At 39.0% G+C, this 26,229-nt stretch overlaps 1 protein-coding gene across 3 annotated transcripts; it reads right to left on the bottom strand.

Moving 5' to 3' along the window:
- Positions 1 to 5,311: 5,311 nt before the first annotated feature.
- ttll4 (tubulin tyrosine ligase-like family, member 4) lies at positions 5,312 to 25,963 on the bottom strand. Of its 3 annotated transcripts, none has more exons than XM_015359610.2 (19): positions 25,860 to 25,963; positions 22,699 to 24,237; positions 21,390 to 21,481; positions 20,825 to 20,888; positions 19,526 to 19,650; positions 18,356 to 18,466; positions 17,997 to 18,073; positions 17,534 to 17,728; positions 17,067 to 17,149; positions 16,359 to 16,487; positions 14,431 to 14,553; positions 13,245 to 13,343; positions 12,488 to 12,622; positions 10,904 to 11,038; positions 10,225 to 10,327; positions 9,158 to 9,368; positions 7,387 to 7,457; positions 6,950 to 7,029; positions 5,312 to 6,017 (listed from the first exon to the last, which is right to left on the bottom strand). In XM_015359610.2, exons 2-19 carry the CDS (start codon positions 24,150 to 24,152, stop codon positions 5,861 to 5,863), a joined length of 3,444 nt encoding a protein of 1,147 aa, XP_015215096.2. In that variant the 5' UTR covers positions 24,153 to 24,237; positions 25,860 to 25,963; the 3' UTR covers positions 5,312 to 5,860. The 3 variants fall into 3 exon arrangements, with proteins under 3 accessions (XP_015215096.2, XP_015215098.2, XP_015215097.2); XM_015359612.2 differs by lacking the exon at positions 25,860 to 25,963 and adding an exon at positions 25,707 to 25,839; XM_015359611.2 differs by lacking the exon at positions 25,860 to 25,963 and adding an exon at positions 25,462 to 25,645.
- Between the last annotated feature and the right edge of the window lie 266 nt (positions 25,964 to 26,229).

The following is a 26,229-nucleotide window of genomic DNA, read 5'->3' as shown; positions in this document are numbered from 1 at the left end:
ATACTCAAATGGCTGATCGCTAGGCTCTGGAGGTTGAAGTCAACCTGCGGCATATTAGGTGTCTGTGTGAACTATCCTGTATTACGAGAGTCTGTGAGAACTGCCCATCGCCTGTCACTGGAGCTCTGCAGCTTGTGTCCCAGCCTTGCAGCACAGAAGGAAGTACAAGCCTGTGCAAAGATTCTCGTAGAATCATCCTGGCACCCACTCAAGTGAGAGGCCTTCTCTTCTTTTCCCTATCTGGATTTCTAATGTCACCAGATGCTACGTTTGCCTTGCTTTACAACTTGTAACTGAGCAGTCTACTGGTAGTTGTGGCACAATGCCGTGCTGGCTTATGACAAAAGCCCCGAACGGCACACACCTGGTACTTTGTTGAACACAGAAAAGCAGGGCACATTTCCTTTGCTTCAACTTTCTTCTTTGATTTAGGACACATACAAAGGACACAGACGTGCAAATTTAATCAAGTCCTAGCAGCTCGAGCAGGGAGCTGTATCAGCGTGCACTGGCTACAAGCAAAAGAAGCAAGTAGAGGAAAAGAAACACTCTGAAAATTAGAAGGAAGAATCGTTTGGACTGTTAAGCCTTCTTCAGATGTGAGCCTCACTATTGTTAAATTCACATGGGTGGCACCCTTACCATTTCACTAAAACTCCATTTCCGTCTTGAAAAGACACAAACCATTTTTTCTTTAGAAACTGATATGAAACAATTGAACTGAAAATAACCCAGGATGTACTTACAACAACTTCCAACTGAGTTCAAAGGCAGCCAAATAAAATATTAGAAACATGCTGCAGAAAGATGTTCTGTGAAAGTTAACAAGGGAGTTTCAGTATCATGTTCCTTTTGCAGCTAAGGAAATTACAAGGACAGAAAATTACACTCAGAAAGCAGGCAAATGTTTTTACATGTGAATGATCTTAAGATCTCCAATATTTATTGCATGTGCATTTTATTATAAGAACTCATTTATTTAGCTACTAGTAAAGTTAACTGTACTTAACCACATATTAGTAACTGATCTCCTGTACCAACACAACTCTAAGACACATCACAGGTGGTTTCTTTAAATGGCTGAAGAAATGACTAATGGGAATATAATTTGACTTAGTTGCCAATATGCTTTGAATTATGATACAGCAGAAACAGCTTTTAGCCACACCAATGCTTACTATAGACAGGAATATAACCCCGGTCTATACTGTGTCACCACTGAAGCTACAGTAACCTAGTTCTTCAAATATGCCTTACCTTGACACTTGTTACTGACTTAGCACTAGAATCCTAATGAGTCATTACAAACCCTGCTATATTTAGGGACTGTGACCTGATGGTTATGTGGTTTCATGCTACACTGCTGCAACTAAAAAAAAGGAGTAATTGTGATCATGCAAACCTTAATAAAATTCACTAAATCCAGAAGAGACATTTCAGCTTGAGACATGACATTCAGAACCTTTCTGAATCAAGCAATTGTATCCCGCCAATCAAAAAGTCCTCCATTTCACTCAGATTTTTTCCATTTCAGGCATGTCAGATGTAAAATGGTAGCTAAAAAATATCATGAAGAATAAAGCAGCAATAACTGCTATTTAAAAACAAACCAGTACAACGTTTAGTGTTTAAATTCTCAGTGTACAAATGCTGACCCTTTTATTTAACAAACGTATCCAAGGAATAATAAGGTTTCAAACTTGAACTATAAACAGTTCCCTGGTGTTTACTTTTAAACATAAACGTCTGCTAGTTTGGCAAAATATGTAGGCATCAAGCTGTTTCTTGTATTAGTGAAATGCCCCACAGCAGACAGGTTCTCAAAAACATACTCCTTAAAAACATACTTTGTTATTCTTTTTTTATTCCACAAGAATACACATTATAGAATATAATGAGCAATATAGAAAGCCATTGTTTCTCCACTTTTGCTCCATGTTTGAAATCATACGCCTGTCGTAAAAACAATCCTTAAACATCCATCCGTTGTAAGAACCACTTAATCTTGACAAGAGTCTTAGAAACCTGATCCCTATGTCCAAAATAAAGGGCGCAGAAAAGGATTAGATCCTGGATGAGACACTTTATCCTTCTCGGGATAGACACACTGGAATAATTTTTGAGATTTCAATTAAAATAGCCAGCATATTGGAGGAGCTGAAAACCTCACTCAATGCAGGAAGACCATACAAACTCCACACGAAAGCTTCCCCAATCTAGAACCAAAACCAGGACCTAAGAACTGCAAGGAAGCAGCACTAACAATCCTGGAAAAATATAAAAATAGATCAATATTATTACATTTTCTAAATAACATTACTCCGACATGCATCTCATGAATCATGCATCTCATAGAAGAGCAAGATCTGTCACACTGCATGTTTAGTCTTGAAGTTTAATGTAAGGTTGGCAAAAACACTACTGTACGTGGCATCTAATGAACAATTATCCACCATCTCAAACAGAGATGTCCGCTGGTATTTGACCTTATGATCTATAACGCAGTATGTCCAATCACTTGCCTTAATTCTCCTCTAAACATGACACCTATAACATAATATGAGTTATAATAAAGCTTATTTTCTGCACAATCCTAAAAACATTTATTCAATACAGAAAACTCTCGAGTAAATCAGAGGCATAACAAAACCTAGCCTTTGAAAATAACAGGCAGGTTTGTTTCATTTTTTCTCTTTTCAATGCATTACAAAAGTCAAATCATTAACAGCACTGCTTAGGTCTGGTCAGCCAGCTTCACAGTGCTATTTCAGGGCTTGACCTGTGGGAAACAGGTCAGTCAAGTTAATGTCAAAATATTCTTTTTCAAACATGGGCAGAGATAATGTGAAAAAAGCATGCCCTGCTGGCAAGCAGCACACAAATAGAAACACCTTACTTATCCCGTGTTACACAAACCTTTGAGTAGAAAAGATTAGTGCAATAGGCAAACTAACCTGCTGTATTGTAGGCAATACATGAATCAACAGGAAACTTGCAAGATATTATATGCTGATCAGGTGTTTAAAAAGCACACAGGGTGAAATTTAAAAATCTTATGATTATACTACAATGTTCATCTCAAGAACTGCAAAGTAAAATGCCTTGTGTGAGGCTAAATATAACTGACTCCAGACACTGAACTTCTGACCACTTTGCTGAGGTTGTTTGGAGAATTCTATGCAAATTGATAGATGAGTTTTAGAACAAAATCTCTTCATGTACTTTGAAGTTTTTGGTTGTAAAGATAACATTTATCGCCACGTTAGTTTGAGAGCTCACCAGTCATTTAAAGATGAAAATTCCAGTTAGAAGCATACTGCCTCTTATCTGGCTCGTAATGAAGAAATACTAAGCTATTTCAATAGAATTTAAAGATATATACTTAGAAATTATATAAAATACAGCATTTCAAAAGATTTTGAAAGGGTTTTCACCTTTGCTTAAGGCAAGAGCTAATCTTTTTGAGGAATCAAGCCTTGGAGGAATATTCCAAGCTACTGTGTCCCTTTGCACAAAGACTCAAATGTGTGAAGAAAACAACCCGTTTCTAATCACTGCCTGAAAGCAAAAGAATACTAAGCACTATGGATCAGGTGACCTACAGCTTTATCCATTAAGTACATCTTCATAGGCTGTAAAATACAACCTAATTATATTACCATTTAGGTCCCGGGTGAACTAGTCATTCCTGATGGCTGCTTAAGAAATCAAACTCACGTGAGAACATCTGCTCCACCACTGATGGGGTTTTTACTTGCTCAGTTCAAGTACTCCAGATCGGTGTCATCACAGGAAAATGGTAGAATATAAGCGATGGAACTGCAATTTCTGAACCTCTGTTTCGATTAATACACCAATATACAGTAGAAAACAATAGAGGAATAAACTTTTTTAAATTGTACCTGAAGTGTTCTCTCACACCTCTTTGAAGTCCGTTCTAGGACAGCTCCAGAAGACTGAAGTCAAACAACAGTCCTGGATTCTCCAACAATAAGGTCAATGTTGATGAACCACAGTGGATGGGCTAGAAGCCTCTACATTATGACACAGTGGCAGAAGGAGTATAATGAATGGCACACAGAGTCTATGTTAAGAGATTTTGTTGGTTGCAACCAGATTAAAATTATTGCACATCGCAGAAGCAAAATGAAACTAAAAAAAAAATTGGATGTAATTCATGACTAGGCAAACACCTAGCCAGGTGATTTTTAATGTATGTAAAACCCCTGTGCTTGTTTACATGTAGTCAAAACTATAAAATCAAGTACTAAAATGTTATATATGTTACATCATTTCTATCTTCTAGATAGCATGGGAAAGCAATAAAAAGGCTAAATGTCAAAATGTTCAGGTATCTTGTCAGATGTGTAAAAAAACAATGCATGTTAAAATCATAAAATGAGTTTGACCTCAAAGGCCAAAAGATTCAAAATCCTCAAAGGCATTGACAGTCTTCTCAAGAATCAACAGTGAAAGACACAAGAGAACAGGACAAAAGTGGAAACGCATGGAGTCAAATCTAAAACTGAAAACAGTAGAAACTTCTTGACAAAGTGATGTGAAAGAATGACACTTTACCCAGCATTGTGGTGAAAATTGATCCTCGGCTATCCATCAAAAAATCCTTGAGTTCCTTGGATCAATAAGCTACCAACTACAAAACAGGTCAGTTGGGCTGAACGGCCTCCTGTTGTTTGTAACTGTTCTCATGAAAGCTGAGTTTCCACACTACACTTCCCAACCTCAGCTTTAAAAACAATTGTATGACTATACCACGATCTTACCATGTCTGTAGTTAAACTTGCCTGTAGTTTAATTCGTAGAAGGCCCAACCTGTTTCCAGATTGCAGCTTGCAGGAGTGTAATTTCTGTTTTTGCTGATAATATATATACCACCAGAATATTTCAATTAAATTAATTCTATTAAAATGTAGCCTCATTTTAATATACTCTTTTAATACTTAATGCCTAGTTTTGTCTCCTTGGGTAGTATCGTCATCGATTTTTGTTACTTTCAACATTAAAAAAGGTATTCGGTAATACATATGCAAAAGTGATGAGATCTTCAGTTTTTTTTCATGGAGTGCATGTTAACTCTAAATGTGCTCTCAGTTGATCCCAAGCCAAAGAGTAGACGTTTTTTTCTGAACTACATAAATGCTCACTATGGGGAGAGGAAAGACAAATACATCCCAACTAATTCTAGTTAGTTGTAACTTGAGGCTTCATTTCCACATATTCAGTTTGGTAAACCAAATTAATCCTAAGTGAGAGTGGCAAAATAAAACAAAAGTGATGCCATAGAACAGAATCTTTTAATTTGTTTTAATAACTCAGAGTTGACAACTGGATTCCTTTGTGGGAACCCCATGAAAAACAAGACTTTTCTATAGCATTTGTTCTTTTTTTTAAATGAAGGATCAAACCCTCTTCCACCCAAAATACTTATATGGTCGGGATTTCTGAAACGACCAGTCAAACATTTCCGTCAAGTCAATTTAAGTGTCAAATCACCTCGAAGTGTGAGCAAAAATTTTTTTTTTTTATGAACAGAGCCCAAAGTGAGGTGGCAAAAAATGAAAGCGAACGTCCCTCAGAATTGGAGATCGGATGCAAAGTTTCCATATTCAAAGAATCTCTGTAATTCACACTGCTACTTCAAACAGACTTTTCAAACAAAGTCTTCCAACAGTTTGGCCAGTTATTTCCCTGCAACATTCTTAATACCAGATCCTGCTTTTCCGACCTGAAACAAAACCGACAGACAACCTCCTCTCTTCAAGCCAGTGAAGACCCTGAGGTTTGTGTGCCTGCAAGAAGTCAACGCAGACAGTGAGGAGAGTGGATCTCCAGTGATGTGTCATACGCAGTCCCTGCTGAGTGCCCTCTCACAGGCCTGTGAATCCGCCATCTCCAGGTTCTCAATCAGAGGCAGACTCTGGCTGGCTGGCACGGACCACAAACCCTTCACCATCTCCTCAGGTTCATGCGCTTTTCTGCCGTGGTTCACGGTAAGACTGTATAAACAAAACACAGTATAAAACAAATCAACACGGCAGTTGCATATTAAACAAGCACGGACAAAATGGCGAACTGTGCCAGCGCACAGCTTGATAAATCAAACTGTCCCTGACCAAAAGATAGAAAGGTCTTTAATAATACCAACACCCCTCACCATTGCTGGGTATCTGTCCACATCTCTGGATCAGTTCATCTACTGATCAGTTAATTATTTATTGTACTATCCTCTGCTGCTTATTTTCACCAATTAAATTAGAATTTAAATTTGCATTTGAAAAAGGTGGACCTCCGAGTCAAATAAATATTTTCCTTATTAACTCACTGATAACTCTCTTGATGAGGAATGGAAAGGGGATAAAGAACCAATTTTGCATGAGGTGGACAAACATACAATTCATGCAAACCTGAACCTGCAAAAACAATGGATTTTGGAAGAAAACGTGGCACCACTTGGTGCAAAATTACCAGTAAATTTCAATTTCTATAATACATTACATTTTGACACTCAAAATATCTCAGTGTGCATCTTTGCAATCCACATATTAAAATGTCAAATTGCATTCAAGTGATCTGTTATTTCAATAATCATAATGACATAACTCTGCATTAGTTAGATGTAGTAATCAGAGTAACTGATCAGCTGTTTGTATCACCTTTTTTTACATTTATTCTTGCATTGCTTTAACTACCACATTTTATTCTATTAATACATTTATATCCGGTATTTTTTAATTCATGTGTGTACCTTCCTTATTTTTCTGATTCCTAGAACCACAGAAATACTCTGAATTCCCTGATCCAAAGACTTTAAGTAAATATTTAAACATTTAAGTAAATATGTTCTTGAAGTAAATATACTTTGAGAAAAATCAAAGCGCTACAGTTGCTTTTACACATCGATACATTGCAGAGTTAAGATTGTTCTTACCTGACTCTGACCGACTCCTGTTTAGGTGTCATAGGACCATGAGATTCAAGCTTCTGGAAAGCACTGGATTTTGAGGACCACTGACAAAGGACAATGGACATTTGCGATGTTAATAATATTCCTTATACTTAAAGCATTTTTCTTTAGCAGTTTACTAGGTTGCCTTAGAGCACATATAACTTCAGAGTCTGCTCTTTTCTTGCAGGTTGGTCACAGCAAGTCCTAAGGCTTGCAGCGTCAAGGTGAATTAACTGCGATTACAAATGGGTAAAATGCTCAGACTTTAACCAAGTATCTTTAAAAAAAACAGATTGGTGAGCTGATATAAATCACAATAAAGCCATTATTTAGCGTGGGGAAACGATGCTATGATCAGACAAGATTTTGCCATGAGGCAGAAACATTCAGTTTTTATGAAAAAGCAACTTTGTACTCACAAGGTGTGCCGGATCAGAACTGTTTCCCAAATGAACCCCTTTTTGACAAAAACTCTTCAACACACTGATACCTAAAATACAAAATTAAGAAACTAAAAAAAGGCAAGATCTACTGTTGTGGAGTGGATCTGAGAGTTCTAAACAAAACTACTATACCAAATCTAGTCAAGTATTTGGAAATGTCAACATTATGTTAGTATTAACAGACTGAAGATGTTTTCTAAACCATTCAAGCAAGCCTTTCTTATGTAATAAGGGGAAGGAGATGTCTCTTATTTCTAAGTATTTTTTAAAGGCTGACAGACTAAAGCAGATGCTTACAAAAAGGGCTGCTATAAAATAATTTTAAATTGGTTACTTGATTGAGTACTAAAGCCCCAGTTCAACAACTTCTCTTGCTGAAGGCGTAGGTCAGATGTGTGTTTCAAGTTTAATTGCAGAATATGCAAAGTTATTTTTCTGTCACAGAAGGGTTTCATTTTCATATCTAAAAAAGACTGTTTGTCATTTTTGCTTTTGCTGAAACCTGGAAGACACTTAGCATGGAACTTTTTTCAGTGGGAGTTTGTAATCACCCCGTCTCTGTGTTGAACAGACCCATCTGTATTTTGAACACAGCTCTCCCTGCATCAGTGTAGCTCACATGTCAGACCGATGTCAAATGTCACAGTACCAAACTAGCCTTAGGGGTGGGGAATCTGGCCTCCACTAATTTTGAAACATAAGCAACTAGCTTACAAATGCAAACTAGAGGAGGTTATTTGGCCTATTTACCTTGTTTAATAACTATCTTCTGACTGAACCAAGGATCATATGCAGCTCTTTCTTGAAAAAAACTGGAGTATCACCCTCACAAAGGGCTAAGAGGTTTATTCCAAAATTGCACAACCCTTTGTGAAAAGAAGTGCCTTCTGCTCTCTTTCCATCAGCATTTCCCTAAGTGACTGGTTCATGTTTCACTGTTGATTCTGAAGAACTTGACTGGGATAAATTTGTCAAAGCTTTTCAGGATTCTGAAAACTTGATTGCCCCAGTCAAAGACTAAAAAGATCAAATGTTTTCAGCCTTTCAGATAAGGAAGTCTGGGAACCCATCTGGTTGCTTTCCTATGGACCAATTCCAGAACGGTAATATTATTTTGTAACATGCTGTAAATTATGCACAATATTCAAATTGAGTTCTTACTAGTGGCATTTTGCAGTCTTAACATTACCCTTCATTTAAATTATACATTTATTGAGGATCTACATTAGAAGACATGCAGAGTATGTCAACATCTGCGACAGACGTTGTCTTGAGAATTCTTCCACATGGTCAAATGACCCCACATGGCCCTCATGAAAATGAACTTGGATCGCATTGTTCACAAAGCTGAAACCTGGGATCTCTATGTCACACCATGAAGAAAATTTAATGAATTAAATCTGCTGCTTTTCAAGCACTGTCAGACTTTGCAACTTTATTTACCGACTTGTAATTTGTTTCAAACAATACTATATTTATGCAAAACATTATTTTAGCTGCAGCTCACTGAGAAAACATCTCTGATCAGATTAACTTCTCCTCTAGCCTACAGGCTTCAAGTATAATATCACTGAGGTCTGTGGTCCAGAGATCAGCGTCAGAGCACCGTCGCTTCAGTGACACTGCGGTTAGCTGTTGCATTCTTAACAGTAACTGCTCTCGTCATCTATGCAGAAGATAAAACCTCTGCAGAAGACAAGCGGTAAAGACCTGGACAATCTTGCGCCAAGTGCAGCAGGAGCCCTACCTTTCTGCCTGTTGAGACAGTACTTCTGCTCCCACTGGTCAAGGAGAATGTTGAGGTATCGTGGCTGCTCAAAAAAGCGAAGGTAGCGCGAGGAGCTGGGGGTGGGAAACACGCGCTCAAACTCCCCCCTCCTGCAAAACTCGTCTTCCGTTTCTGCCAGCACCCGAACATCATCAGGAGTCAACACATCCAGGATCGAAGACAAGAACTCCTAGCCATCCAGAGAAAGAAGAGGATCAGGTAATTAGCAAATCCTTAGCGTTCCCCCCCCAGTAATGACATGTTCATGTTAGTTGGTGACAAAGCCTGCTAAAATTGTCATAATTCCATTAAGAATTTATGTTTTATCCAAATTGCAAAAATGTATTAAGCAAGCACCTTGGAAAAAAAGTAGGTTTCATCTATATTTTTTCCAAGGCAGGTTATCCCAGTAGCGCGATATTCAAATGTTATCTGCAAGTGTAAAACAAGACTGAAGTGGCCTGTGAAAGGTTTTACTTTAGCAATATAAATGGGCGATTTTAATGCCATCGATGTACCCCAACATCTTAATACACAGAACAGACAATGCATCACCCCAGAAAAAGAATCAGCTCATGGAATGGCAAAGTTGTATTTTATTGAGGTATGAGAGGTACAACAAAATGAATTAATCAGCTATGGATGCTCATATTCTTTTCTTCTCTCTTCAGCATGGAATAAACCTTTACTTGTTCCTTTGCAGCCTACGCATGCTGACACAGCTACCTACTTGAACTACAACATTATGTCTATAATGCTGACATATTTGTTATGCAAAGCCTCATGTATTATAAACAAATTTGGACTTAAGCAATTATACCAATCTGTAAGGTGCTAAGGCAGACTCAGGAAGATTCTTGGTTGAAACGCCAAATTGGGCTACCATTTTCTACAAGGAACAATAAAACATTTTCTCTCTCCAAAGACACAAAGTGTCAAATGTAACGGAAACCAAAACTGAAGAAAGTCTAAAATAGAAGCAACCTGACAAAACTCTTTAATGTTCAATGCAAATAGCTTTAAAAACGTATAGCTGGAATTGTTACCTGCTCTGCAAACCTTTGGCTCAGAAAGTAAGCCCTTTTCACCTTCTCATCAGAAGACAGCTCAGTAACATATTTAGTCTTCTCTTTCGCGTTTGTAGACAAGCTGAAAACAAAACAAGTTTCTTTAACCCAATATAGACTTAAAATAATACACATGGTTCGGTTTTAATTTTAAAAAGCATTTTTTCAAAAGGTTTTCATGGCTTTCGATAAAATAAAAAGGTTTGAAATAGTTATTTAAAATAAATCAAGTTTCTTTGGATTTCCAAGGTCTTAAATTCACATATCAAAATAAACACATTTATAAACTTTACATTAGACCATTTGGGGCATCATAATACAGAATGAAACAATTGACTACTACTAAAAAATAAGACCCTGAGTGCACATGCATTTTTACACTATGAAAGAAGCACCCATGACTGTGCTAGCTCCAAGCCAACCTGGCCAATTTTCAAAGTTACTCTAGGTAAATTTCTTATTTCTGTATGCTTACTGCAAATGTTTATATTGGTTTTAGCTTTATTTTTGCATGTCTTAACACTGGGCCTTTTGACAGCTGGACACCTATTTTTTTCCTGTAAGAGCTGTGCCAATACAGTATGCCCACAGCCGATATGTCCCTCTCTAGGCAGCTAAGCAGAATGCATTAAAATCGACACCAGTTTACAGCACGGACCTGCTTGAAGAGCTGGATGCATTTCCAAAAGATATCACATCCTCTTTCTGAGGTAGAACAAACCCTGCCAAGTTCAGGACATCCCGAATCATCTGTCCCTTGATGGCAACATCCAGTGGAGAATTTGAGTGGAGGCTGAAATACAAACGAAACGTTAAAAGCCCATAGCTTTTTCTCCAAGGCCACAGTGCATCAAGTGTCATAGGTCTCCAACTCACTGGGAAAGGATTAAATGGTGAAAGTTATTGAAAAATCATATTCATTATCTTATCAACAGCTCCAAATGAGAACAAGAACACCCTGTATCCCTCAAGGAACAGAACTGGGGAACATCTGCTCTGGGTTTCTAAGCAACTTTAAAGAGTCGGTTAGCTGAGATTTTCCTGGACAGCATTAACTCCTCTTAATTAAGCAATTGACTAATCCAATTAACTGATTCAGAAATAATCTGGAATTAAATCCAGAAGACACTAGCTCTCCAGGACTAGAGCTGCAGGCCTCAGATTTAACTGAAATATAAGAAGTTCTGTGTATTTTTACAATATAAAACTGAGCAAGATCTCCTGCAACACAGTTTTATCATTTTATACCTGTTGCAGTCAAAATTATTGAAAGTATTCAGATAACAGTAGAAAACCTAAATATGAGTAATATCTCAAAAACAAAAAAATCTGGACAAAGGTAATGGGGATATTTTGTTAAGTCTTCCTATGTAATTTCATCCAAAAATAAAAATGTATCATATCTCTTAGGAAATAGCCTGATGTGATAGATATTGTTGTCATCAAAATAAATGGACCTCAGGAGATTTCTTACATGTCTAGGGATGAAAACTTTACAAACCGTATTTCTTCTAACACTCTTGATTGAAAAAAAAAATATATATAATATTAGAGGTCTCTAGCCAACATTATTTGCAGTTGCTCCCAATTAATAATTAGACAACAGGTACAGATGGACCTAGACAGCACTAGGAATATCAGGCTGCTGCTGGTGTAGCAGTAGGTGGCTCTCTTCTTCTGGAGGAAATCCCAAACCAGTGTCCTAGCAAGGTGGCAAGCTGTTGCATTTGGTGCCTTCTTTTCTTAAATTAAAGGTACTGTCCACCGCGAACGTCAAGGTAGATTTTGGAGGTGCCAAGTGCTGTTTTGATTCCTACCCGGCCCTGACCCCTAATTCTCCCTTGCAATAAGATTCTGATCTGAATGGGACTCTTTAGGGGTGGCACAGTGGCTAAGGATCTGTGCCTGTGGCTGGAAGGTTGCCGGTTCAAATCCCGTGGCCAGCGGAGGAGTCCAACTCCGTTGGGCCCCTGAGCAAGGCCCTTAACCCCAGCGTGCTCCAGGGGCGCTGTATAAATGGCCCTCTGACCCCAAGCTTCTCTCTCCGACACAGCCTGTGTGTCTCATGGAGAGAAAGCTGGGATATGAGAAAAGAAATTCCTAATGCAAGAAATTGCATATGTCCAATAAAGTGATCTTAAACTAAAGATTGTCTCTGCCTTACGAAGAACACTGTAGAACCTCTACATCAGTAATCATGTTCCACACTCAATTCCAGTGAAGATGGAAGGTGCAAAGTTACCTTGGCGAGATGTTGACCTCCAAGACCCAAGGCTTTAAGTTTTCATCCAGCATGATGTCAAAACCAAACAGCTCGTGGCAGCTGTAGGGGCAGCGCACATGCATCTTAACCAGGCTGTTCACGTATGGGTCAGATCTGCAAGGGAAACACACACAACCCGTATGAATGAGACAGGAAATCTTGGTTCTGTAGATAAAACTGGAGACGTCTTTCCCGCGTATCAGCTATGGAAGTTTCCTCCTGCGATAGCAAACACTGCAAAGACGATTGTTTTGCAATGATCAAAACAGGATGAGGTACAGTGCCTTGCTTTTGCATTCACTCCTTTCTCATCCAAAATGTTCAATCTTATTGAGCTACAAATGAGGTATTTCCCCCCCCCAAAGCTAATATTTAAATCATGCTCAAACTCAATGATTTTCTGGGTGAAAAATTAGATTTGGGTAAAAACTTAAAGAACATCACAAAAACTAAACTGTTTATTGCAGAAGTACCCCTCCCCCATTTGCTAAGGAAATCCTAATTAGTTCATGTACACAAAGTTATTTTACCAAATCACACAATTAGCGGAATGCTGTCAGTGTGCAACGATTGCGGAACCTTACAGAGAAAGGTATATATACATTTTGAAATTATGTGAATCACAGTCTGGTAGTGAATTTCAAGGAACGATTTGACCACAAAGACCAAGGAGGTTTCAAAACAGCTCGGGGATAAAGTTACAGAAAGATTAGGAGAAGTATATAAAAACACTTACGCAATGATGGTTTTGATCACAATGTCCTTGATCTTCTCCCAAATCAAAGAAGTGTTCACTCCTTTTGAATTCAGATACTGCCACAGTGCCTTCAAAGCCCTTCATAGTTAATGACAGCAAATAGAACAAATTAATACCTTGACATTTTTACTTTAAAACAGCAATTTTGATGCTATGTTTACCAACAGAGAATTGTAATTGAAAGCATCCTATGCTGTATCCTATCGATACAGTTTAAATATTAATAACCTACAATTCACTTTCAATAAATTCTTTTATTTCTAGAGTTTAGCAAAAATATGTCTCTAAAATAGAATTTAGGAGCCAAGACATACAAAAGCACACATTTCACAATCTAGAATCAAGCTGTTGGTGCTCAGGAGATGTCAGTAGATCAGGTTGCATTAATACTGTAAAACATTTTAGGGGTAGAAATCATGCAGGTAAATATTAGGTATAGATGAGTGAAAACTGTGAAAATGTCAAAAGCCAGAATTACCACAGATCTTTAATCTTATCCAGCCATCCCTACATAACTGAAAACAGACAATTCACCAAAGTACTGATTTGAGTAGCACAACAGCTTTGTGGGGTAAAGACCATTATGATTACAACACAGTGTACTGGCAGGCTCAACAGCCATGAAGTTACTCTAAAACTTTGGAACGAGCCTATAGCAGTTATGAGTAGTTTGATGGTTTTTACATAGAAGGCAATGGCTACTAAACTTAAATATGGTGATATGAGGTACAGTTTTTAAAAGTATACAAGCTGTTTTAGCTCCCCTGTATACCTGCTGTACTTTGTGAATCCAAAACTTTAATATACAAAAAAGAACAGAAATACAGAAATAAAAACCAGAGGATTAAAAGTCAGCAGAATTCCTCAGTTTAAACATGGGGTACTGTCTGCAGTACATGTGCTGAATACAAACTACAAAAACCTATATGTGATCAGGGCTTTATTTGCACATTTAAAAAGTTATCTGCAGTTTTTTTGTTCCAGTACTCTCTGGGCATTTACCTGAAAAAAAAAAAAAAAATAAACTGGCAAAATATGGGGCCCTAGAATTTGAGGAGAAAAATCCTACTGACAGTTTACACTTGGTTAAAATGGTTAACTGGGCAGCTAGACAGTCGGATAAGTAAAATGAATGTGTGGATTAAGAGATGAAGCACAAGCTCACCATTTGTGACCCTGACAGGCTTTGTCATCACTGTTGGGCTGATAAGCTGAATTGTTTTTGTTCACACTGTAGTTTGTTATGTGGATAAACTTGTTGCTCAGGCTTTTCATAGATGAAGAATACCTAAGGGGAAAGAAAAAAAATATCAATTTATCATTATTGTTGCAACATAACTAGACTACAATACACGAAGGGGACAGTTTTGTACTTATAAAAACCTTATTTCACCTTTCTTCTCCATGGGAATGGAACAATGTACCAGACATTAGGAAACTGACATCTAGTTCAACTCAAGAGGTAAATAAAATACTGCTACTTATTCAAAACTAAAAACATGTCCACTTCAGAAACCAATCAAGGTTTAGCACATATGTGACAAACCATCTTTCAATCCACTCTACTCTCCATCTTCAATATTACCTACCAATTTAGAACTACCAGCATCTTTTCACAAATTATGTTTTATGACCAAACACTAAAGTTTAGAACTTATGCCTATTTGCTTGGGATGCAGCAGAAATGTGCTTGTCACGAGATGGTTTAATGGCACGTGAGAGGCTGACTAAGACGGTCAGGTCTCATGGCTTTTCGATGGCATTCTGCCTATTGACAAAATTCCACTGTATTTCTAGGTCAGGAAAATCCTTTTACAATTCTGATGACCTTTCATGACCATGTGAACCCTGCTGAACAGAAATAGGGGCTTTGCGGCATATTCACGATGTGCACTGCTGACAATGCACACTTCTGAAAACGGTATTAACTAGTAACTCCAGAACAGCCTTCTAGCACCAATTCATCAATTTACAAGGGACTTCCAACTACTTTCAATTTTGTGGTTAGAAAATAAAATGTATTACCCCTAGTTCTAAGCAAAGCTGCAGAATAATATTCCTTAGGTAAAAGTGCACACATACAGGAGGAGTACAATTAAAAACAGGTAACGGCTATCATTATATATGGAGGTAATGTACAATCAATAGATGAATTGTGTAACCCTACCGTACCACAGGTCAACATGGGATGCAATGTCAGAGTACCTCCAGCCACAAAGACACTAAGACCCAAGAGATCTATCATTACTGCTCCACTGCTCCCCATCGTGACTACATTTCCCAGATCCCATTCTTTTCTCTTTTTACTCCTGACCTTATGGTCTATCCCAGGTTCCTTCACCACCCCCTCGCGCTCCCATCTTATAATCCTTCTACTTTCTCTTTAGAACTACCAAAACAACTTCTAATAATGCTGATGTCTTGCTTGCTTGCTCTGGATATCATTGCTCTCAAAAGCTAGCACTCCCCTTTACAATTCTCCCTCGCTGGCAGCCCACTGCTCTGCTTGTGTCCTAAACCACGCTTGCCATCTTTGTGGGCAGGATGGCACCACTGGCTTGTTGCTCTCTCCCCCTTAGCTGTTCTCTGGTCGGTCCTCTCTATTGCCACTTTGAGTTTCATGTCAATTCCCTTATCGGCAGGCTCCTGTCACTTCTTCCTGAGCACCTTCCACAGAATCCGGCTTAACACACCCACTATTCTTCATTAACTTCAACTCCAGGGCCTCACACTCTCCTGCCTGGGTTTACTGTAGCTGTCCTGGCTCCCTCCCTATACACGATGCTCTCGTCTTTAACTCTTCTACAGTTTCAAATGCTACTCCATTGCAGCAGTGGCTTCCTAATTATTCAAAATGTTATTCAAAAACCGATTCAAACCATTTGTTTTGGCACAGCACACATCATACATTTTCCAAACAATACCTGTTTTCTTTTAATTTTAATTGACTTTATTATACATGGTGGTAATCCTGTCTGGTTTCCTCTGTGCTTACATGCAATGCAAATTGAAAAACTTAATTACAAAAATTGTATGAACTCATGATAAACATAAAACGTAATGAAAAAAACGGGCAGCGTGCTCATAACGTACTTGCAGCTTGCAAACCGGACCAACCCATCTGTAAACATGTAGATTCGAAGTGGATCGTAAGACGTGACGTGCACATAAATCCGCAGGTCAAACTTGTTTCCACTGATGAGGTAGGGCTTGTGAAGATACCTACAACAAAAACATTGAGCATCGCTGATGTGTGTCCGTGATTATCGGGTCTGTAAATCCATCAAAAGTAACTATTAGTCATGTCTTACAAGTGACCTCTTTCAGAACAGCAAGTTAGCTTTTCAGAAACTAATTTTAAGCAAATGCATTAAATTAACTTTGGGGGAAGAAAAAGTACTTTGACAAATTTGCCCAAACAATATCAGTTAGAAATTGTAATACAAACCTTGGAAAGGTTATGATTGGGATATGTACAAAACATGTATGCAATGAAACAAGTAATAGGTTTATTCCATGCTGAAAAGAGAAGAAAGAAAACACAATCTTTTCAGCATGGAATAGACCTATTACTTGTTTCTTTGCAGCCTCCGCATGCTGACGCAGCCACCCACCTGAACATGTATAGAATTATATAACTAAACATTGTTTAAAGTCAAATCATCACTAAAAATCAGCGGTTGTCAAATTATAAATCGGACCACATTTCTGTAGTAAGTAAAATAACAGGTCGCCCTATAAAATCGGAAGGAATGAAACAAGGCTCTCTGTTCCGCGGTTCCATACTCCTGCTTTACTCACTTCTGTACCAGAAGAGGCCGCTTCCTTGGCAGCTGACTCCATTTGTGAATTACCTGAATCCCAATCCCTCTTGCTGAAGCAGGCTGAAAAAAGTTTAACAAAGAAATAGAACCAATTGTTAACAGAATGCGTTTCGAAAGCACCCAAATTAAGAACTTAGACAGTGCGAGGCTTTCTATAAAAGAATACCTGAACTAATGTCTTTATGCCTCTCAATACTATATTATATACTGCAAAAACCACTCTACTGTTTCTTGTGCAATGCTATCTATCTTCACTTCTACTTGAAAGCTTTTTACACACTATTGTGTATTTTGCGCCAGATGCACATACTGTAAAAATAACATGTAAGCAATCATTGCTAAAAATTGCGATTGACAATTTTGAAGTGGGATGATGAGAAACTGAAAACTGAACAGTTTCCACTGTGGTGGAGGAAATGGAATGCCTTTCAAGCCACAGTTTACCGGTTTTATGATCCATTTCTGCTTGCTCCCACTTTCTTCCCAGGCCTTCTTCAGCTGCCTGATATCTTGTGGAAGCACAAAGGACTGTGGGAAGAAATTGAATTCTCTTTTCCCAAAGCGGGCCTGCATTTTGGATAGGTTTCGCCACAGACGGTCTTTCCGTCCAATTTGGAAGGAACCTGGGAAGTGATTCAGCTGGAACAGCAAAAAAAAAGAAGTTAAAGACTAAATATTGTGAATGTTAAATCTACAATTCCAGCTAGTAAACTATAAATGGGACGAGTACGGTGGTTTAGTAATGAAAGGGAATGAATGGCTGTTTATTACCTGCTAATTATCTAAATGTTAATATATGACATCACACATTTTGGGACTTATACGCATCACACATACGGGGACAAACATGCTTGTTTTAGCAAGTGAACCATTCGAAACAAATAGACAAAGTGAATACTTTCAATACCTTCTGATATTCCCTGATAGCCTTGAATCCAGGAGATTTCATGTGGTGACCCCAGCAACCTAGCCAGTCATAGCTTTCTAGAATTACAAAAAATGTCAAGTGTCCCCATCACCATTAATCAAAACATATCAGGAATTTAAACCCCAAATCACAGATGTCCAAAACCTTATCCTGGTGGGAAAACCTGGAGTTATAGCTCTTTTTAACCTGTGGCAAGATGGGTTAAAAGGAATAACAAATATAGGCAATTAAGTCAGAGTTTAAATTAAGTAGCTAAGAGCTCAGGATTGAAGAAAAAAAAAACCCAGCTAGTAAGAACTAGACGTCTCTACTTTGCCATAATTCTGGGACCTACTCACTTTTGCTGGCTTTAAAATGAGATCTTGCTATTGTGTGCTTCACCACGTTGGGGGTCACAGTACTCATCTTCCATTTCAACAGTTTCTTCTGTTCTGAAGACAAGAGCTCCACTGCAATCGTACAACAAAAATAAAGAAATAAAAATAAGTTACAGAAGACCTGTATTTTCTGCAAAACTACACAAGCTTCTATTATCCAGATACTACAACTATTAATATCAGAATCAATACCAAAATTAAATCAATACATTATATTCATGAAATTAACTACTAAGACTGGTACACAATTCAAGAAGGTCATTCTATCAAATGAAAATAAAGAAACACTAAAGCTGAAGATATTCAGCTGTATGAATTACTGTAGAGACAGCCAAGATTCAACTTTGATAAAAGATGACTGTAGGGTTTTCAGGTCTGTGGTGCCGTTTTAGCATAATATAAACATGAGGGTGTGTAAAAGAGATCTTGTAAAAAGATAATATCTTCCCTAATCATCCATGTACACTCTTAATACTATTTTAACTATTGAGACAGAAATTGTAAGGCAGTGTTGGAAATAAATGTTAGAAAGGTGTTTCTTTGCTGCAGTTTCAAATATATAAATATATATAAAAAAAATATGTAATCTTTTTAACATGAGAGGACCACAAAGAACACCTACAGTAAAGGAAAAAAAACATCTTTACAGTGGCTTACACTGCATTTTGTCACTTTTTTAGCATATTTTTACAACCCTGACAAAGGGAGATTGTTTTAGATCCATGAATTTTCAACATTCATCACCCTTGCATTTTGCAAGCTCACAGCTCTTTATCGACTGCCCACACAAAAGATTGCTAGTTGGTGAACTTTTCAGTAAGTCTTCCAGGCATAAGCAGCAATCTTAAGAAAACAAATTATGCCTGTAAAAAGAAAAAAAAAAACAGTGGAAACCAGGGTTCCCCTCCTTTAAAATGCAACAATTCACAGATCAAATGACTGTTATTAACGGGCAGCTCATATAATTAAACCAATCCTGAAAGGTCAACCCTACCTCCAACAAAAAGACCTGCCAATCAAATGACACAAAGGGCAGCACACTGCCACATCATGAACTAAACAATCATGAAAAGCCAGTAACAATGTCCAAGAGCTAAAGCCAACATCCAAGATGCACTGCCCTCCACTGACCTTTCTCATCGGGAGTGCTGAAGTATAAGGTGGGAAGCACATTTGGGAATAAGCTTGGCACCAGTGCAGGCTTCAAAACCTTGTTTTCCTCCGACTCTCTCACCACTGGCTCCTCAATACAGCTCCTGCAGAAACCAAAGAGTACAAGAGGACTGTCTGATTGTTCACGTATTATATTACTGTTAAAATGTGCCAGATTATCCTTATATATCCTCCTTTTACAACTCACCTAAATAGCTATATAAAAGTTAACCAGTCAAAGCACTCTATAAAGAATTATCTTAGACATTTCTGTTTAAACTTTTCAGGTCCCAAAAAAACATTTTTATGCGGATGATTAAAATATATCTTAGCCTTGAACAAAAATCAGCAGTTAAAAGAACTTCAAAGAAAAAGGTTTTGGGTACCTTTCACTTGCCCGTAACATTCAGACAATAAAACCAAATCATAAAGATAATACTAGTGAGAGATTTGTATGACTGTATTCATTTGGGTTTTGCTGATCTAATATTACGTAAAGTGGTGTTAATAGCTTAAAATGACTAAAAAGTGTATTCAACAAAACCTGATTCACCCAGTTTATTGTAATTTAATGAGGTATAAAAGTACACTCAGGCAAATGTGCAATTATTAAATGTGGGAAGTGTCAAGTCTTTAAACAGCAATTGCACATCCCAGCAGATATTTTTACCACACCTGAAATAATATATATATTTATAGTGAATATTTAGTAGCTGTTTCAGCTATTTCTAATTAACATCAGGTTGTTTCTAGATTACAGGCCTACTCCAGAATTGTGAAGTCTTTTATGTGCCTGTATTTAAATTGTTTCTGGTCTGTGAACTGCCAAACAAATTCATTATTTGGTGCTGACTGTGTAGGACCTTTTCTATTTTTGAAATCTAAAATGCTAAGCTTCACAAACGTGGAAAATGTAAAACTCTGAAAAATTAATTTTGTTTTTTTTTTATTTGGGGAAATTAAATTTGTTTAAAAGATAATTCAGAATAATCTGTTGTTTACATAATATCAACTCTAAAACATTTTATGAGAATTAATACAGAAAGCTAGTTCGTAATGTCAGTACAAACAGCCTAAAGACAAACGTGGCATGTGACCTTTTATAAAGAATAACAAAATCATCAATTTAGTACTTTTGCAGGTCTTTGCTCCAGCTAATTGTTACCACAGTGAATTTCAGCACTTCAGTTAAATAATCAATTCAGTACTTAACCTACGTGAAAGGCACCCTCAACTACTGTAGCTGAATTGTCTTCAAGTGTAAAAAGACTTGCTTACCTTGATATGACAACCATAGAAGACGCAGAGGATGCATCATTTATGGAACAGCAATCCGATCCATCTGTGGTCAAGGGAAAAAAAAAAAGGCAACCTAAAATTAAACTTCAAAATATGTTGCTGAGGTAATGGGATGAAACAAAGTAACTCCATAAACAAAGATAAAGAAGAATAAAATAAGATATGCCATACAAATACACCTCAAATGGAAAATATCTAAGAAATTTATACCAAAAAGACCAAGACGGTTGTGAGACTCCACTTGATAGAATGTAGCTTCATTAGTGGTTTTTGAGAACAAGGTCACAGGATGACTGAAATTCTACTAGATATATATGAGAGGGTCCTGTGAATGTTTTTCAAGTTCATTTCAAAGCCGGGTTTTGTGGTACTGAACCTTTTAGTAGCTTTTACAGTGTCTAAATCTTAATGGTATAAAACGCCAATCCTCTTAATCACGATCTCTAATAACACTACAACCAAATAAATGTTAACATTTTGAACCTCCAACTTTTTTTACTCCTCACTTCAATCTCAACACTGGCTACAAGGAAAGAATACCAACCATCATCTTCTACATTGCTGTCGTTCTCTAGCTCCTCTGGCAGCTCCTCCTCATCAGCATCCATATCTGGCATCATGGCTTCATGGTCAGGACTTAAAAACGGTGAGAGACATTTTAGCAGAACTAAAGGGGACCGCCTATAAACAAAAAGCTAAACCCCCTTTCCATCTTAAAGGACTTGCTGAAAGCCACTGGAAAAAGCCATTGAAAAACAGTCATCCCAAAAAGCATCTGGTTTGTACTCGATCTTTCTTTTCCGCAAAGATCACAGCAATTCACGAAGACGTCACCATAACATCACAGCCAAACAATGACAGTAAAACACAAGGTATGCACAATCAGAGCACCTTAAGTGAAAAGGTGGAATGTAATTGGTAGCCTTGAACAGAGAGAATGCAAAGAGCAAAATCTGGTAGGTGGCACAGAATGGAGAACAGCAAAGATCAGAAGGTTGTAGCGCAGGTTAAGAAGCTAAGAGTCAAGTGTGATGTGAATAAGCAGGTTTGGGTTTAAAATGATACCTAAGTAACTAGAAAGCTGATTTAGCTTAAATCTCTTCAAAACACAAGGGGGTATTCTGAAAAACAGTAGCACAGTATCCAGACTGCAGTGTTATTGGGACAACACTTTCTTATCACAAAATTAAAATCAGTCTGTTCCTAATAACAGGGCAAAAGTACAATGAGACAAAGCAGCCCCAGGCAAGGATTAAAGGTACAGTAAGTGCTAATGATTCACTTGGATATTAAAACATTTGGCATTAAAACAAGAAAAATATTTAGGACAATATCATTTCTGACAGACCTATTCATATACAGAAATGTCAGATGTTAGGGCCTTAATTTAATTTTAAAAATTAAAGGGGTTTTAATTTTTGCTTTCCTAAATCCAACAGAGAAAAGATATTACATACTCAGTAGTGTGAAAACACTTTGGGAGCTACTTACTTGCAACATGCAAATAAAGTGCTTGCATATAAACATAACAAATGATCTCAAATGAATTATTAATTGAGAAGACAAATTGTAAGGACACCCAAAACAGTTAAGAAGTTGTTAGTCACATGTCAAAGCAAAGAGCCAAGAACTTGTTTGGTGATGTTTTATCTCTGACTTTTAATCCATATTTCAGTGTTGTGCGGTGAGATTGTAAAAATGGGTCCGTTGTGTCAAGCAGTTTTATTCTGACACGAGCTACAGTGCAGTTCTTATCTTCCATAAAGAAAATAAATACCCAACTTAGTTTTATTTATTTGATCAGTTTCATAAGAATACTTATAGCTAATGAAAACATACTAAATGCTACTTACTCCAAGTCTTTCATCACTATGCAGGGCTGATCCTCCTCTTTCACAAGAGGCTTGGCTTCTTTGCTCAAATGAAAGGCAGATATTTGTGTGGCAACAGAGTAGACAGATGGTTGATGAGAAAACACTGGTTCCACACACTCTCCCTGAGGTAGAATGGTACTGGCATTGACCTGGATGGATTCTAAAGAGGGACTGTTGGAAACCGATGGTGCATTTCCACTCTCAGTGTTTTGCGTGCATAGTGTGGTCACCTGCGCTGGACTTGCTTCCATCTCGCCATTCGTAAGGCAAAACCTTGAGGCTTTCGTTGGTGACGTAAGGCGGGGCTGACCCAGGAGTGGCTGCATTGAAGTTCTAGCTTCCTGCTTCTCGGTACCATCGTGGAACCTGCTCCTAACCAATTTAGGCTCGGCAGGACACCCATCCAACCCAGGCTGCTTGACGAGACCGTTCCGAATCTCATTCCTCCGCTGCGAGCTGATTTTGGGCAACCTCTGTTCCGCTTCCACGGGCGTGATCTGAAAGCTAACACTGGCCTTCTCCACGTCGCCGGTAACTTGGCCGACACAACCCTCTGAACTGCTAACGGTCCTCTCGGAGACGACGGTGGGAGCACAGGATTCCACACTTTGTGCCTGGTAGATCTCCTCAAGAATGACATCATTAACACTTTCTGGGTTACACTTTTGTCGGTCTGCAGGGAAGGGTGTACTGCAAGTGAGGGAAGGCACAGGTTTGTTCAATCTTGCGGGCCGTGGATCCATCTTCATATCACCCTTATCCCCATAATAATAGGAAGCAGCCAAGTCGAAGGTAGAAGAAGGTATTCCTGTATTGCTAGACTCCCGTTGGGGGCAAGAAGGCACTTTTGCGCTGGTTGGCTTCATAAAAGTGTTTATTCTAGGCTTGCTAGTCCATGTGGAGGGCTGATTGGTGGGCATGGCACTCTCGATAACCAGTGGCTGCTTTCTGGAAGCAGCCTTGGGGGGAGAAGGGCACGTCGGGTAAACGGCGGGCTGAGGAGAAGAAAAGGCCCGCTTCCCCAGGATCCCAGACCTGAACCTGAGAGACTCCAGGCGCCAGTAAGGCCTGTAGCTGTAGACGGTCTGTTCGAAGCGGCAAGGGCTGCTGAAAGGGACGAGGGGGACTGCGGAATGCTGCGAGACCTTCGGGATGAAAGCAGATCCCGCCGTGCCAGTCGCAGGCACGCCGAGGTAGGCACGGTGCGGAGGGATCCCTGAGAAGAAGCAGAGCCGGTCCCGTAGCACTCTCACATTACTTTGGGACCCACAGCCACCGGCGAGGGGAAGCCGAGACTCGGCGGGTTTCGGATGCCTTCTCTCCAGGGGACTGGAGGCGTAGTAACTGGGGGGCTTGACCACAGCAGACCCAACTCTGACAGAACCACCAGGCTGCGAGGCCAGTTTCACTTCCTCAGCTCCACTGGAGGCCATGTGTAGCCATCCTACACCACACCAGCAAAAGCCTTGGGGTCACATCAAGCACGGAGGAGGACAGGCATCTCGGTCGTGTCTTAAGCTAAGGCAAAGAATGAAAAGCACAACACTGTCAGAAAAACTGGAAACTGCAGTCATCCTGCTTGTTATTCAGAGCAAGGCACCACACTATGGCCTCAATAGTTATCGTGTCTATACATCATAATTAAAAACCACTTACATCTTAATGTCACTTTCTGTTAATTCAACTTCCAGATCCACAGACTCACTTACCATGGCGAAATACATGCCTTCGGCAAGAAACAATGGAAATGCATTAATGACTAAAGTTCACAAAGTGTTAGTCAATTGACTGCACCTTGAATCAAAAGCTTCTTGTAAAGTATTCTTCTTCCAGAAATATGGCCAGCTGAGCCAATAAAAAACAACTTACACGAAGGTGTAAGCAGAAAACTCAAAGGCCCTTTGGAACTGGAGCCCATTGAACACAATGTGAAGCCCCTGGTACTATTCAGGGCACCACAATGTCTAACGACTCAAAACACACTGCTGCACCCCTTAATCGGCACATATACAATCCTGGCCCGTGGAAAGCTGAAGAGACCATAAACCTAATTTTTAAACCCTAATGAGCACTTCATAAGTTAATGACATAAGACTGTGTGTGGCTGCAACTGTAAGAAGCATATCTAGAAGGAAATCAAGTTAACCTATAAATCATAAGCGATTAGAAATGATAAAGCAGTGGGAAATAAACTTGTACAGCTGTTTGTGCAGCTTGTGCCCTCTGACGGCAAAAAGTCCACTTTTCAATTTCTCCGACAATAAAAAGTAAAAACAAGCATTATTTAAACTGTAATATGCACGATAACGGCGAAATCCCCTGTGCTTCTCAACAGCTCCTTCATTTATAGTCATTGGTATATTCACTCCACAAACTTGGACATTTCTTTCATAGAAATTATCCTGAAAACCCACTCCATGGGGGCGCATTAACACAGCAGATTACAGGCTTGCATTTCACAATAAACTCTGAATTGCAACATAGCACAAGCCTTCGGAACCAGCAGTCTGTAAATCTGTAAAACCCTTTACCCGACTCTGCGACCACAACACGGCACATCCGAAACTTTTCCAAAACTTGAAAATCTAACAGCAGAAAAACGCCTTCGGGTGGCAACAACCTCGTTTCGATTTCTTAATCGCCTGCACACAATTCGTTATCTGGCGAGCAATTTCATAAAAACTCAAAGGTTTCGTGTAAGAGATAAACCTATTACGATTGTGATTATACGGAAATACCCACATGGAGAAACACAGTTTTAAAAAAAATGCCGCGTCTTAACGTTGCGCGAGTGCAATGTGGCTGGATCCTCCATTCAGCTGCATTAGCACCCTTTCAAAGCGTCTGCCACCTCAACACGTTTCAGATTGTTTAAAGGTCGGAAAATCGGGCGGAATTTCCCACGGCAGCCCGACACGAAAATAGGAAGCTGGGCCGTGATTTTTTTTTTTGTAATCTGAAATGTATGCGGCGAGCCAGCCGGTTACCACGCTGTTTCTCGGGCCTGCGAATATGGAAGACCATGCCCTGCCGCCTGACGCTTTGGAAGCTGCTCGGCCATTCCACCTTTTCAACGGGTAACGGATAAGCGGTTAAAGCCGTCTCCAACGTCGGCTGTGAGATGCGGTTTTCAGCCTCACCTGGCCCCAGGTAAGTAAGCGCCTCCAAGCTGAGGTCCCACAAAGGACTCCGCGATCCTGCGCCCGCCGCTTCCTAGCAACCGCGCAGCTCCTCCTTACACAGCCCGGCAGCCGCTTCCGCTGACGTCACTGACCGGCCTTTGAAAGACCCGCCTCGAACTTGAGTTTTAGACCATTTCTTTTTTACTCTCTTAGAGTTTTGTGACCGTCGGTCTACCAGTAAACAGTTTAATCGATTTCTTTTCTCCAGCGTACTAAATTGGATAACAGTTTAATGATATGGGCACCACTGAACATTCTTGAAAGAAGAAATGAAGAAAATGCAAAGCAATGTAACTAAGTTCTTCATTAGTTATGACGTTTTTACTTA

Source organism: Lepisosteus oculatus, chromosome 12 (genome assembly GCF_040954835.1).
Source record: "Lepisosteus oculatus isolate fLepOcu1 chromosome 12, fLepOcu1.hap2, whole genome shotgun sequence".
NCBI classification, from domain to species: domain Eukaryota; kingdom Metazoa; phylum Chordata; class Actinopteri; order Semionotiformes; family Lepisosteidae; genus Lepisosteus; species Lepisosteus oculatus.
This window is presented reverse-complemented; position numbering and strand designations above follow the sequence as displayed.